The sequence below is a fragment of the Hypanus sabinus genome, chromosome 1 (genome assembly GCF_030144855.1).
Source record: "Hypanus sabinus isolate sHypSab1 chromosome 1, sHypSab1.hap1, whole genome shotgun sequence".
NCBI classification, from domain to species: Eukaryota; Metazoa; Chordata; class Chondrichthyes; order Myliobatiformes; family Dasyatidae; genus Hypanus; species Hypanus sabinus.
Genome location: NC_082706.1, coordinates 132,339,199 through 132,355,116, shown reverse-complemented (window position 1 = coordinate 132,355,116; position 15,918 = coordinate 132,339,199). Strand labels below are relative to the sequence as shown.

Here is a 15,918-nt window from a genome sequence, read left to right as displayed (position 1 = left end):
GATAAACAATGATCTGGATGACTGAGAACCTTCAAGGCCGATCCACTTTAAGTATACCCATGGATGACCTCCACTGCAGTCTGTGGCAGAGCATTCCACAGATTCACCACTCTTTGGCTGAAAAAAAGACCTGCTCACTTCTGTTCTAAAAGTTTGCTGAACAATTTTGTGGCTGTGCACTCCAGTTCTGGGTAGCCCCACCAGAAGGAACATTCTCTTCACATCTCCTTTCAACATTCGGTAGGTTTCAATGAGATTCTCCCGCATTCTTCTAAATTCCGGTGAGGAGAACCCAAAGCTGTGAAACGCTCCTCATATTTTAACCTCCTCATTCCTAGAATCCGCCTCATGAAAATCCTCTGGATTTTCTCCAATGACAGCACATCCTTTCAGAGATGAGAGGCCCAAAATTGTTGACAATACTCACAAGTGCAGCCTAGCTAGTGCCTTATAAAAAAGGTTCAGCATTATCTCCTTGTTTGTATATTCTATTCCCCTTGAAATAAATGCCAACATTGCATTTACCTTCTTTACCACAGACTCAACCTGTGAATTAACCTTCTGGGAGTCCTGTATGAGGACTCCTAAGTTTCTTTGAATCTCTGATGTTTGAATTTTCTCCCCAATTAGATAATAGTCTGCACTGTTGTTCCTTTTACCAAAATGCATTATCATACATTTCCCAACACTGTGTTCCATCTGCCACTTTTCTGCCCATTCTTCTAATTTGTTTAAGTCCTGCTGCAATTGTATTACTTCCTCTGCTCTACCTACCTCACCTATCTCCGTACCATTCACAAACTTTGCCTTAAAGCCATCAATTCCACTATCTAAATTATTGACAAACAATCTGAAAAGTAGCAGTCCCAAAGCAGAGTCCTGAGGAACACCGCTAGTCACTGGCAGCCAACCACTCACCTCCTCCTGCCTATCTGCCACTCCTCTAATCATGTGAGTATATTTCCTGTAACACCATAGAATTTTATCTTGTTAAACAGCCTAGTGTGTGGCACCTTATCAAATGCCTTCTGAAATTCCAAGAAAATGACATCCACTTCTTCTCCTTTGTCCACCCTGTTAGTTACTTCCTTGAAGAATTCTAACAGATTTGTCAGGTAAGATTTCCCTAAACAGATACCATGCTGATTTTGACTTGTTTTATCACGAGTCTCCAAGTACTCCGGAGGTGAGGCTAACTGGCCTATAATTTAGTTTTTTTTGTCATTCTCTCTTAAAGAGTGCAGTGACATTTGCAATTTTCCAGTCCTCCAGGACTATGCCAGAATCAAGTGATTCTTGAAAGATCATGACCAATGCATCCATCATCCTTTTAGCAACCTCTCTCAGAAGTCTGGGATGTAGTCCATCTAGACCAGGTGACTTATCCACCTTCGGACCTTTTCCATTTACCTAACACTTATTCCTTTGTAATAGCAGTAGGATTTACTTCTGCTCCCTGACAGACCTCTGGAACACTAATAGTGTCCTCCACAGTGAAGACAGATGCAAAATATCCATGAAGTTCATCTGCCATTTCTTAGTCCCCTATTACTACCTCACTAGAATCATTTTCCAGTGGTCCAATGTCAACTATCACATCACTTTTACTATTTGTATGACTGGAAAAAAAAACTTTTAGTAACCTGCTTTATATTATTGACTTGTTTGCTGCCTTGTAGCTTTTTGGTTGCCTTTTGTTGGATTTTAAAAGCTTCCCAATCAACCAACTTCCAACTCATTGTGCTACCTTGAATGCCCTTTCCTTGGCTTTTATGCAGTCCTTAACTTCCTTTGTCAGCCATGGTTGCCTAGTTCTGTCATTTGAGAACTTCTCCTGTGGGATGTATCTCTCCTGCACCTTGTGAACTATTCCTGGAATTTCAGCCACTTCTGTTTTACTGTCATCCTCACCGGTATCCTCCTCCAATCCACCTGGGCAAACTCCTCTCTCATGTCTTTGTAATTCCGTTTATTCCATTGCGATACTGATACACGTGACTTGTGCTTCTCCCCCTCAAATTGCAGTATGAATTCAATCATGTTATGATCACTGCCTCGTAAGGGTTCCTTTATATTAAGTGCCCTGATAAGATCTGGGTTATTACACAACACCCAATCTAAGATGGTCAACACCCAATCTAAGATGGTCTTTCCCTGAGTAGGCTCAAGAATAAGCTGTTTAAGAAGCCATCTTCTAGACTTTCAATAAATTCACTCTCATGCAATCCATCAGCAATCTGTGACATTACCCTTATTACATGTCCTTTCCAGCTTCCTTTGCAATCTCAATCCTACAGCTTGGCTACTGTTTGGAGACCTAGATATGATTCCCATAATGGTTTTTGCAGTTTCTTAAATCCACCCACAAAGCTTCAACATTCTCTGACCCTAAGTCACCTCTTTCTAAAGATGTAATTCCATCTCTTACCAACAGAGCCACACATGGCCTCTCTGCCTGTCCTATCAATACAAAGTATATCCTTTTCATGTTAAACTCCCAACTATGACCTTTTTGCAGCTACGACTCCGTGGTGCTCACAACGTCATACCAACTAATCTCTAATTGGGCTACAAGTTCGTCCACTTTATTCCAAATGAGCAGTCTTTCAGAGAAGGACATTTCGCTCGCCAACATTTTTGCTGGTGCAGCAAATAGGGTGCCATCAGTGACAGGATGCCACCGTGAGGTTATAACTTCCTTGGCAAAAAGCTGTACCTAACATATTTACCATTCACTGTAATTCACAGACAACATCTTGTCACCAAAAAAAACCCAAAATGATTTGCTGCACAAATTGTTATGTAAGCCTCTTATCACAGGCTTACATAAAATTAAGTTCCATGATAAAATTCTTTGACTTGAATGCTTTATTTAATAATCAACTCAAGAATAATAGGCATGACTTTGCCTATTTCTTAGAATTATTTGCAACATTTAATGAAATCAATCTTCATTTGTAAGGGAATGTGGATCTTATCAAAGTCATATTAGTCGTATCCACATTTCTGTCCAAGTTAACCCTACTGAAGTTCGACATTGTCCAATGCAACGTTTTCTCATCTCTGAGCCTCTTTGAGTAGGAAGAGAAAGAAAATGCCACATGATCATGATATATACTGTGCCCAACTGGGTGAGCTGCATAAACACGTGACAGATATTTGAGGATCTTCTCTCGACCAAACCTCTAGATTGGGTAATAAATCCATTTGTGAATACTTGTAATGAATTAACAAAATAGATGTAGGACTGATCTCTGCAAAATGATTGAGCTGAAGCCGAGATTCAAAAAATCATATCAAGACTTTTGGTTGCAGAAAGAAATCTCTGAGCGTTATCCTACATTGTGGAAAAAGGTCAAGATGTTCTTTATAGCCTTTCCGACATCATACTTAGTGTTGCGTGGTTTCAGTGCAGTTGTCCAACTTCTTTCAAAGCAACAAAATGGCTGCTGATTAAATGAGGATCTGAGACTGATTCAGCCTGCACCGAGCCCATCCATCTCATTGAATGTGAAACAGCAATGAAGTGTTTGGAGTACTAATGTATGCTCTAAAATTGTAGATGTAAATTGTTTTTACTAATTAAATAAAGAAATAATTTTATTTGTAGCTTAATTTTAAATAGATTTGAATAGTTTTTGCAATTATTTGTCACTGTTGGTCCACTGCATTGTAAATCAAAATTCTTTATAGTTTTTAAGTAATGGCTAAACGGGGTGGGGTACAGTGGATATGATCCAGGAACCAAGGGGGCAGTAGCCCTAAAAAGTTTGGGATCCACAGCAGTAACACCAGTTCAAGGGTTTGTGCATTTATTTACATGGTCCACAGTTGCTGTGGATAGTAATCAAATGAAAAATTAGGGCAACTGTCAGTAAACTTAGTGTAAGTGCAACTTTGGGTGACTTAATGATTAGTTACAAAATAGACTAACTATTTATAACTAAAGGATTGGATGGGTGTTTCAAAGAGCAGATAAAGGCTTAGTATGTTGAATGGCTGCTTTTGCCTTGTGACTATTATTCCATGTATTCTAATTTTATATAAAAACTAATTTTGGAAAGGTGTTTATTCTTAGCTTTTATGGGAGTAGGCAGTTTAAAGGGTTCGATATGGACTAGATGCCTTGAAGGGCCTATTTCTGTGCTGTACTTTTCTATGACTATTTTGTTTGCTTTGTGAAAACGCATTTTACTAGTGACAAAAACCATGTTTTGAATACTTAGTATTTTCATTAAATAATGCAACAAGGAAATATGATAAATCATCATTATTTTGATTTCCAATTTAAACAGGAAAAGTTGAAGTGAGAATATTTTTGAACTGACATAGGGTGTCATACCTAGTTTGCATTCAGCCCCCCTCCCCGCCACCTCTTATTGAGTGCATATCCCACACTTCTAAATTTGTTATTGTTCGTAGATATTTGACAATCCTGACACCACATTTTTGCGTTTGATACATTCTTAATCCAGTTTCATTAGTATTAAGACCAGCTTTGAATGCACTTGTGATGAAATGTTTACTCAAATTCTTTCAGGCACTGAATCTAAAGTTCCAGTTGGAATTTTAAATCTAAAACTTGAAATATATCCACATCTGATGCAACCACTCAGCCAGGAAGTAGTTGACACTCAGGTACTGTATCTGTTGTAATCTACCTTGGTATAATTTCCTGATTTTGAAATGAATTGGGTGAGAACAAGTCTTTTGATAGTGTCACTTGCTGAAGTGCTATGTACATTGCTCCTAATCAGATCTCTTTAGGCCCTACCTTGATTATGTTCCAATCACTACAAGTAAAAACTTAGAAAAGACTGATGTTATGCTGCTGCTTATTTCATTGTTCTGGAAAAATACCGGTAGAAATTGAGGGAGGATATCAGCTTCATAGAAAACAATCTTCTCTGGTTTTCATTCCAACCAAACTTATAATTTTTTAGAATTTTTTACAAATTCTGTTCCTGGTTCTGGTTAATTATGTTCTAGATTGTTCCATCTCACCTGCTAAAAAGTTCACACAATTATTCTCATGAATTACTCAGAACAAAGCAAAGCAGCATCATCCTCTAAACAAGATGGCAATAGCAATTCTATTGTCCATTTTCTTGGTAATACTCTTTATGGGGTTTCTATTCTTATGCACTTAGTTCTATTGGCAGTGAAGTAGGATGAAAGATCAGAGCTAAATGGTCAGGTGAAGTTATAAAAGGATATGAATTCCTTTTGTATTGCTAATAGTAAATGTTAAACTGTAGCTGAGAACAGTATTAGCAGTGTGTAGGGTTGCACTACAAATAAAATAATCTCAGCAGTTCCCCAGGAGATGCCAACAAGGTATCGCCTGACATCAGTCAAAGTTGGTGTCTCAGCAGAATTCATCTAATCATCAACAAAATATGATGCACACTCTGGTCTGACCAAAGTTTTGATTTTCGAATATTTATTTTCTATCTATGTGAGATGATGAAAACTGACTGACAACCTAGAACATTTGCCAATATTTCTTGATGCATTAAAATTTTAATTTTGCACCTTTCACTTTGCTGATTTTGGTTTATTATTATAGTCACATGTACTAAGATGCAATTAAAAGCTTGTTTTGCGTACTTTTCATACAGATCAAATCATTACACAGTGCATTGAGGTAGAATAAGGTAAAACAATAGCAATGCAGAATAAAGTGCAGAAACAGAATTTAGATTTTAAACGAGTACAATGATTATAATAGATGTAATGAGTGGATCTGCGACAAGTTGCCACACTCTTGATTTTCCACCAAATGGAAGTTCCCAGTAAATTAAGCTAATTGTAAATTACAAGCTGATTCATTTTTTCAAGAATTAAATAAATGAACAGAAGGCAGTTTTTCTGTGAGTTACTCCTTGTACAAGGAAAATTAACTTATTTTTGGGAAAAATTGCATCAGTTTGATATTTAGAATCAGCTCTCTTCACGGGAAAGCAAAAGCAATGTAGCTACTGCAACTCTTCCCAAAACCATGATCCCCAACACCAGTTAAAGGAAAGGCAGCTTGAGAATATCATTTCCATCTTGTTTACCTTCCAGGTCATATGTCACTCCAGCCAAAACATTTATTGCTGTTGCCTCATGATCTCTAGGTAAAAATCCTAGAATTCTGTCCTTCTAACATGTTGTATAAACCTTAACCGTATTCACCTTTGCCACCTTCGAGACAAGAAAAAATTGTTGCGGAAGTAACAAACACAAGATGCTGGAGGAACTCAGTAAGCCAGACAGCATCTATGGAAAAGAGTAACTAGTCAACATGTCAGGCCAGGATGCTGCAACCCCATTTTTCTATTTTTTCCTTGTAACTTTTGATGCCCATACTAATCAATAACCTATCAGCCACCACTTTAAATATACCTAATGACTAGGCCTTCACAGCCATCTGTGGCAATGAATTTCACAAATTTACCACCCTTTGGCTAACAAAATACCTTGCCATCTCTGAGGTTCTGAGGCAGTACCCTCTGGTCCTAGAAAAACATCCTACAGGGATGACAGTTGTGGGGGCCGTCCTTTCACCTCTTTCCACCACTTGGGATCCAAACAGTCCTTCCACGTGAAGCAGAGCTTCACTTAAACTTATAACAATCCAGTGTGCTTCATGCAGTGCTCATCATGTGGTTTCCTTTACATTGAATTCCTTCCCACAAACCTCTTACCTTGCCTGCCAGCTCATTTATTCTGCCTTAACACATGCAGCCTAATAATTTATCAAGGAAGTTGAACTTTCTCATGCCAGAGTTGTTAAGATTTTGTTCAAGAGTAAGAAAATTATCACAATAAGAAACAATTAATCATGTGATCGGATTTCAAAACTGCCATATGATACACAGCAAAGGTAACATCCATTGCTTATTAACATGTTATAGAGAATCACTTTGACATAGTATCTGTGCTCTGTAAGAATCTATGGCCAAACTTTGTTTCACATTTTTAACTGTTAAAATTTGCAGCTAACATTAGAACGTCAAAAGTCTGCAGAAAAGGAACGTTTGTATCTCATATATGCCAAACAGTGGTGGAGAGAGTATCTTCAGATCAGGCCTTCACATAACACCAGACTTGTGAAAATCTTTGCACAGGTGAGTGTTTAAGTGTAGTTACTAAAATGTTAAATTTTAAATTCATATTTCAGATAATAAGGTAATTATGCAAGTACAGTCAGCTCTCCTTATCCGCAAATTCTGCATGTGTGAATTCAACCAACTGTGAATTGCTAAAACCCAGAAGTGCTCTTCCAGCACTTGTTGTTCGAGCATGTACAGACTTTTTTTCCTGTCATTATTCCCTAAACAATACAGTATAACAACTATTTTACATAGCATTTACATTGTATTAGGTATTATAAGTAATATAGAGATGATTTAATGTATACGGGAAGATGTGCGTGGGTTATCATGGATCGGGATTGAAAAAAATCGGAAGTTCTCAGGTACATCCGGTATTATTTAGCGTCAGTTAGTCAAACGTTTGTCTTAGTATATAATATATATTTTACCTTTCTATGCATATAAAACACTTAAGAATGTATATTTCGGCGCCGGGCTCGGGAACTTCTTCCCAAGTTCGATCCAGTAACAGACCACTATCGACTGCGCTCTCCACTGTGCCGGGTTGATGTGAGAATCAAAACCCCAAAACCCAATAATTAAACAACTACGTTGCTTAGTAATAATTGTGGCTTTCATCGGGGTAGAGCCTTTCTCACTTTATCCTTTAAAATTGTTCCGATCGTTGACCGACTATAGCCTAATGCTTTTCCAAAGACTGATGGCGTTTCACCTCTTTCCAACTGTATGTGCAACCATGCCATTTTTAATGGTTGGTCATAGAATAATGCATCTATGTTTAAGAACTTCAGATTCTACGTTCTTTGTTCAGATCATAGAATGTATTATTTTTCACCTGAATTAACTTTGTGCCCTTAGCTGAAGAAATTGACTATTTTCACCTTTTTTCTTCCTCAGGACGAAAATGGTATAAATCGTCCAGTGTGCTCTTATATAAAACCTTTGCGGGCTGGCAGGCTTCTGGACACACCAAGACAAGCTGCTAGGTTTGTCAATGTTCTTGGCTATGAGAGAGCCACCACGGTTGGAGGTGGATCCAAACAAGAACAATGGTGCACTCTCCTGAGTTTTCTCTGTAAAGGCAAGGTACATATCTTCCATTTAGTTTTATTTTCAGGTCTATCTTTGTTAAAAGCTAAATTAGATATTTTAAAGCAAAGTTAGAATTTGATATCATAGTATTTCCATATATTTTCTTATGAAAGAGAGAAGGAAGTTTTAGTCAATTGAGTCTGCTAGTTCACTGGATCTCAATTCCCCAATAATTTTCCCCATGATACATTCCAATCAACTCCCTCAAGTTGTACCACTCGCTTGAAAAAGTTAAAAATTGAAGATGTTTGCAGAGAAGGGGGAAGAGAACAAGGACAATGTCTTTAGGTGGCCATTTGATACTGAGTGATCATTTTCTCCTGCAACCACCCCCCCACACACCCTCAATCCTGCTTGAAATGCGTACATTGTCAATTGAGCTCCTATTGAAGAACTTTGTGAGCTAGTAGTTTCCTGACACACCAGGACAATCTGTCATTCGGTACCTTTTAATCTCCATCCTTTCAAAGAAATCCCCTTCACTTTCTCCACCCCTCTCCATTGTTTCTTGGTGCCTGTAACCCATCACTCATTAGTGTAACCAAACTCTCAAATAGCTCTCCTCCCATGAGGTATCTTATGACTATTCATCATTTTTAATTTGGTGCAGTCATCAGCTTTGACTCTTCCACCCCTCCCCTCAACCTGCTCTTCAAAATTCTAGAAATTTGAGTTCTGGACTTCATTAATGTAAATTGTGAGAAACGGAAGCCTGAGTACTAATCCTCATGATACACTACTCCTCTCATTTCCTTGGGTCTCGCTACCTCTTACTCTCTATTCCAGGTAGCAATAATGTTTCTCCCATTTACTCTGGTTATTTTTTTACTAACTCTGTTGTCACTTATTCACTTTCCACTATCATTTCATTATGTCACTTAAACACTCCTGTCTTCCACCTATTTATTCTCAGCCCCCATTTTCTTTATCCTAAAACAAAATTATCTCCAGTTTCCTCTGGTTCCCAGAAGGATCATGAACCAGAAACATCAATTGTTTCTCTTTCCACAGATGCTGCCTGCTTAGCTGAAGAGCTTCCAATATTCCATTGTTTTTTATATTTCAGATGTCCAGCATCCATAATATTTTACCTTTAAGTTATTTGTGTAAAGTAGTGGTCACCAACCTTTTTAAGTCCCCGCAACCCTGAAGTAGAAATAATGTGTGTACCCCAGGGGTCACCACCCTTTTTTTGCACCACGGACCAGTTTAATATTGACAATATTCTTGTGGACCGGCCGATTGGGGTGTTAAACGTGACTGGAACACAGCGATACTCGAAGGGGGTTCCTTATGTCCAGTCTTTTCCGCAATGTAGTTTATGTGGCTATCAGCACTTGCTTCTGTCCCCCTTGCTCACGTTTTTGCTGCTCAAAAAACTCAACGGGCTTGTCTTTAAGTGCAGGGTGCTTAGACTCAAGGTACTGAAGCAGTTTTAAGCGCTTCATTGCCTCATTAGACAGCCCCTGGGCCCAAACTCCAGCCTTCTGCCCGCCCGTCGCCAGAGGCCTTGGCCAGGTGCGGCTGGTCGTGGGTGGGGTGAGAGAACAAAGTAAGGGCTGGAGGTCCCCATGCCGGGGCCGCGGTGGTTGCAGTCCGGACAGAGTGATCAACTGAGCGAGGAGTGCAACAGGGTGCGCACCCACCCCGCTTGTAGGTTCTATCGACCAACAAAAAGTTTGCTTCAGTAGATTGCAGCAATGTAGCTGCACTGGTACTTATGAAGTCCTGAGCCTGAATTGGGTCGTCTGCGAATATTTTAGCATCAGGTTCCCCACAAACATTCGGTGTGCTAAACAGGTTTAGAGGGGTGCCCATCTGTCTGCACTCCAGGCCAGTAGTAAAGGCACTTCTCGCTGGCCACATGAGGTGGCCAGTTACCCGAGGCCAACCAGTGATCCCTGGTGCAAGGGTATCACTGTGTTTAGGCGACTGATGACCTCATGCGCGTTCAAGTTCAACAGCGGGCATGACAGGGAATGAGGAAAGGTGCAGCTGACTCATATCGTTTCCTCATGGCCCAGTGGTTGGGGACCACTGAAGTACACTGTGTAGTGCGTGGCGAGGGAGCTACACACGCACACTGCGCAGAAAGAATGGAACTAAAACCCCGCAACCTGGAAACAATCTCTCAACAGTATTTTGTATTTTTTTCTTTTGTTTTTTCGGGATCTACTGGGAAAGTCTCAAAGGTCGACCAGTCGATCGCAATGGACGAGTTGGCAACCACTAGTGTAAAGTATTTAAAGTCCATTACTTGGCCTTTGCATCTCATTCCCATTCTGAGCAATTTCAATTCCTGAATTGCTTAATCATGTTTTATTCCTGCAATATTGGGTGAAAGGAATTTGTCTAAAAATTAAATATGTGATACTGAATTGTAATCTAATATAATCTAATTTTACAGATTCATCAGTGACAGAAAGTTTTTAGTGAATTTTAAGGAAGGTAGAAGCACTTGTAGTTTAGAGGTGACATGGTGCCACTGCAGTAAGCACTGCATCTTCAATCCAAACATTAGTTTCAATCCTGATTTGGTGCTGCCTAGGTGAAGTTTGCATTCCATCATTGGCTGATCCCAGATCCCATTCAACCCAATAAATCTATCTTCTCATCATATCCTTTGATACCCTGACCAATCAGGAAACTATCAACTGCAGCCTTAAATATACCAATGGACTTGGCCTCCACTGCAATCTGTGGCAGAGCATACCACAGACTCACTAGTCTTTAGCTAAAAAAAATCCTCTTTCCTTCTGTTCTGAAAGGTGACCTCTCAATTTTGATGCTGTGCCCTCTAGTTCTGGAAGCCCGTACAATAGGAAACATCCTCTCCACATCCACCTTATCTACTCCTTTCAACCTTTGGTAGATTACAAGTTTTCTAAATTCCAGTGAGTACAGACTCAAAGCTGCCAAATGCTTCCCATATGTTAATCTCTTAATTCTTGGAATGATCCTCGTGAAACTCCTCTGGACTCTGTCCAATGACAACACATCCTTTCTGAGATATTGGGTCGAAAACTATTGACGGTACTCCATTATTACCTTGTTAAGCAGCCTCATATCTGGTATCGTATCAAATACTTTCTGAAAATCCAGGTAATTGACATCCAAAGCCACTCCTTTGTCCACCTTGCTTGTTACTTCCTTGAAGAATTCTAAGAGATTTGTTAGGCAAGATTTCCCTTTATGAAACCATGCTGACTTTGACTTATTTTATCATGAGTCTCCAAGTACCCCAAAACCTCAACCTTAATAATAGATTCCAACACTTTCCCAACCACTGAGGTTTGGCCAACTGACCTATCATTTCCTCACTTTTGCTTTCCTCTTTCTTAAAGAGTGGAGTGACATTTGCAATTTTCCAGTCATGCCAGAATCAAATGATTCTTGAAAGATCATGACCAATGCATCATTATCTCTTTAGCAACTTATCTCAGGTCTCTGGGATGTAGTCCATCTGGTCCAGGTGACTTGTCCACTTTTAGATCTTTGCGTTACCTAGCACTTCTTCCTTTGTAATAGCAAAGACACTCAGTCCTGCTCCCTAACACTTGCGGACCTCTGGCACACTGCTAGTGTCTTACACAGTGAAGACTGATGCAAAATACCCATCAAGTTCATCTGCCATTTCTTTGAACCGCCATTACTAACTCACCAGCATTATTTTCCAGTGGTCCAATATCAACTCTCACCTCCCTTTTACTCTTTTTATAACTGAAAAAACCTTTAGTATCCTGCTTTATATTATTGGCTAGTTTGCCCTCGTATTTCACCTTTTCCCTTGTGGCTTTTTTAGTTGCCTTTTGTTGGATTTTAAGAGCTTCCTGATCTTCCAACTTGCCACTCACTTTTGCTACCTTATATGCCCCTTTCTTAGCTTTTATACAGTCCTTAACTTCCGTTGTCAGCCACGGTTGTCTACCCCCACCATTTGAGAATTACTTCTTCTGTGGGCCATATCTATCCTGTGCCTTGTGAACTATTCCAAGAAATTTCAGCCTCTGCTCTACTGAAATCCCCGCCAGTGTCCTCCTCCAATCCACATGGCAAATTCCTCTCTCATGCCTTTATAATTCCCTTTATTCCATTGCGATACTGATATATGTGACTTGTGCTTTTCCTTCTCAAATTGCAGTATGAGTGCAATCATATTGTGATCACTGCCTCGTAAGGGTCCCTTTATGTTAAGCTCCCTAATAAGACCTGGGCTATCATACAACACCCAATCAAAGATGGCCTTTCCCCTAGTAGGCTGAAGTACATCTTGTATGCATTCAACAAATTCCCTCTCGTGATCCAACACCAATCTAATTTTCACAATTCCCTTGCATGTTGAAGTTCTCCATTATAATTGTGACATTATCCTTATTACATGACTTTCCCAGCATGACTGTCCATTTTGTACAGGTGACACCTGCCCCAGAAGAGATCCCAATTATCCAGAAATCTGAATCCCGGCCCCCCACTCCAATACTTCAGCAATCTATTTATCCGCTACCTCATTCTATTCTCACTGTCACATGGCAAAAGCATCAAAGAGGAGTTGATGGGCACATGAAGGAGCGTGTATTGCTGAGCCACAGGGAATTGAGAGTGGGAATGGGATTGATGGAAGTGCATTTGAGGGCCAACATTGTACTGATGGGATGGATAGCCCCATTCTGTGTTAAAATAAGTCAATAAGTTTATTGTGTTCTTGGGATAGATGTAAACATTTTATACATCCAATCAGTTACTTTTTGAGAAAGTCCTTGTTAAGTTAGCAAATTATTTTCTATTATTCCATTAGTTGACCAGCAATTGGATGAAAGATAGGGAAGCATAGATTTAGGCATGAGAAGGACAAAAGCTTTAGTGTTTCTTATTATTGTTAAATTGGGATGTTTTGGGGTGAATGTTTTTAGACAGATTGTCCCCAATGGATATCTACTTTTGGTTACTTTTAGGGAGACTGTGAGGATCATGCCACCTTACTGTGCAGTTTGCTGCTGGGCTTCGGATTGGATGCCTACGTGTGTGTAGGAACAAAAGCAAGAAGGGTGCCCCACACTTGGGTGATGACGTATGGAACAAGTGGGAATGTTGTTTTCTGGGAGAGCTTAACAGGATGCAGGTGAAAACAAAGTTTTCATTCATTATTTAAGTGTATAATGTTACCAGTGCACTATTCTACCCCAGTAATCTATACCTTGAGTCTTGGGTATAATTCTAAGAGCAGGTGCTTATGTAGGATTTCTCTGTCAGTCTTGCACAGAGATCTTCCACCTTGGAACAATGTTCTATTTAACCGGGTTATGGTTGAGGTTTTGAGAAAATTGTCAGCTTGGTACCAGGTTACTGATTTTGTAGACCATAAGAAATAGAAGCAAGAGTTGGACATTCAACCCCTCGTGCCTGATCCTGCATTCAATAATATCATGGGTGGTCTTTGATGCTACTTTCCTGCACTAAACCAAACAGTTCCGTTTCCCTAATATCAAAAAAAATTGGTAATTGGCTTTCTTAAATATGCTAAGTGGCTGAGCTTTCATAGCCCCTTTGGTAGAGAAGCCTAAATAACTACAATTGAATGAAGAAAATTTATCTTTAATCTCTTATTTCTGACACCCAGCCAAAGGAAGCATCCATACCTCTACTATGTCATGACTCGTTTGTACGTTATACAATTTTGTACATTTAGACATTACCACTTACTTGCCTAAACTTATCAGTGTAGGGCCAGTCCTCAGCAATGAATCAGTCTGCTGAGCTTGTGTTGCACTTCTTCCATCTTAAATATTTAATTCCTTTGGTAGGTTGATCAGACATGTTGACATCACATGAGGACTGAAGTGCATAAGATCCCATATATTGGGAGAAAGAATTATGTTCTTAAATCCTTTGGCTATAAAGGCCAACATACTGTTTGCTTCCTGGAACTGTAATGTTGTACTGTATATCAGTGTCCAAGTACACCAAGGAGCCTATGAACACCAAACTCTAAGCGTTGAAAGTCTACTCCACCTTTTTTTTCTACCGGGAATGGGGTAGTGACCTGACCTTTTTCCAGTTATATTCCAGTTGCCATGGCCATGCACATTCATTTTGTTCACGTCTTCCTGAAATCTTTCTGCATCCTTTTGACTGTCTACATTACGACCTAGTTTTGCATCATCAACAAGCTTTTGCATACAGTGTTTGACCCTTCGGCCCACTATTTGTTCCAGCCTCCAAATTATTCATTTTGGGTTCTCTGCTAATTCTCATTATACACTTGTTAATAGCCTCTAATTTTGCTTAATAATCTATGGTGTGGCGATTTACAAAACTGCCTGAAAGTGCAAATACACAACATTAACTGATTTACCCTATTGCATTCTATCAATTATAACCTCAGAAAATTCCAGTGGATGTTCCAAACATAATTTGCCTTAGGAAATCATGACTTCCTGCTTTTGTTTTCTTTTGGCATGTTTTCCAATGCCATCTCTAACTTCTGCTGATGGCCGTGGACAGACTAGTTTTCCTGTTTGATTTTGCATCTTAAAGGGGAGTACATGACATAAACCTATGTGTTAATTCTTTAAATGATTGTCCATAGATGCTGCAGTTAAATGTTTTAATGTTTTTTCAATAAACTCATGCTTCATGCCATTGTCATCTAAGACCTTGCCTTCAGATTTAACAAAAACATTTTTAATTACTATGTAAGTTTCTTTCATATTATGATAACTAAAGACCCCAAATCATAACTCATTCACAAAAGAATTAAAATTGTCTATTCCCTTGTTTCCATTACATAGCAAAAAAAAATCCATCTCTTGTACACTTTATGAATTTGTCCTCACATTATCACTGTTAATTTGGTTTGAGTTTAGACTGATATCCGTTGCATTTAGTGCATTGTTCCTGTTGACTGCATCTTTAATCTCTTGGTTTATTCTGTCTTAAATTACTACCATTTTTTTGGAGATCTCTATACACAAAGCTCCCATCAGTGGTTCCTTCTACATCTTGTTTCTTAGCTCTACCCAAACTGATTCTACTATTTCTTTAAGGAAACTGATTCTTCCTCCTGCTTTTATCCCATTCTTTAATATCAGGGCCACCCTACCTCCTTTTCTATTTTCCTCCACCAGTGCACAAATCATAGGGAAGGTCCTTAGTTTTTGCTCTGGTTCAAGTTCTTTAAGTTATCATATAAATCATCAACAGGATAGCAAGGTATTGGAGTCCAAAATAACCCCTGAATCATAAGATCATGAACACTCACCCTTCCAATTTCCATATAAGTGTCATTGGACTGAAAATTGGAAGAAATACTTGTGTAACAAATTAGTATACCATTTATCCAAGAGGATTGATTAAGGTGCTTGAAAACTTTTTTTTTCTTTTGAAGCTCATGGTTGGACTGTTACACATTAAATACAGAAATGCCTTTCTTCATCCTTTTTACAGTCAACACTGCCACCCAGCTTTGCATTATCAATAAGCTTGTACATCCCGTATTTGAGAAATAGCAATCCATAGAGTCACATGTAGTATGTACAAGCCTACATATTGCAGCTATTATTATCTATTTTCTATTATTATAATCTATGTTCTATTATATTTTGCCAAGTAGCGAACCAACCCCCTATAACTTGCTGGTATTATCTATTTCTTTCAACTGTCTGTTCCACTGGTTAACCACTCTGTGAAATAATTAAACCTTAAACTGGCTTGTTTACTATTTATA

The 15,918-nt window shown here is 39.0% G+C and overlaps 1 protein-coding gene across 3 annotated transcripts in view; it reads left to right on the top strand.

Annotated features, from left to right (window-relative positions):
• The window catches only part of cep76 (centrosomal protein 76), a 53,102-nt gene that overhangs the window by 20,417 nt on the left and 16,767 nt on the right, over positions 1–15,918 (top strand). For all 3 annotated transcript variants that reach the window (XM_059976597.1, XM_059976587.1, XM_059976593.1), the window contains 4 exons: positions 4,541–4,638; positions 6,987–7,115; positions 8,001–8,189; positions 13,148–13,314. In XM_059976597.1, the coding sequence (XP_059832580.1) occupies positions 4,541–4,638; positions 6,987–7,115; positions 8,001–8,189; positions 13,148–13,314 (583 nt within the window). The remainder of the gene's footprint in view (positions 1–4,540; positions 4,639–6,986; positions 7,116–8,000; positions 8,190–13,147; positions 13,315–15,918) is intronic.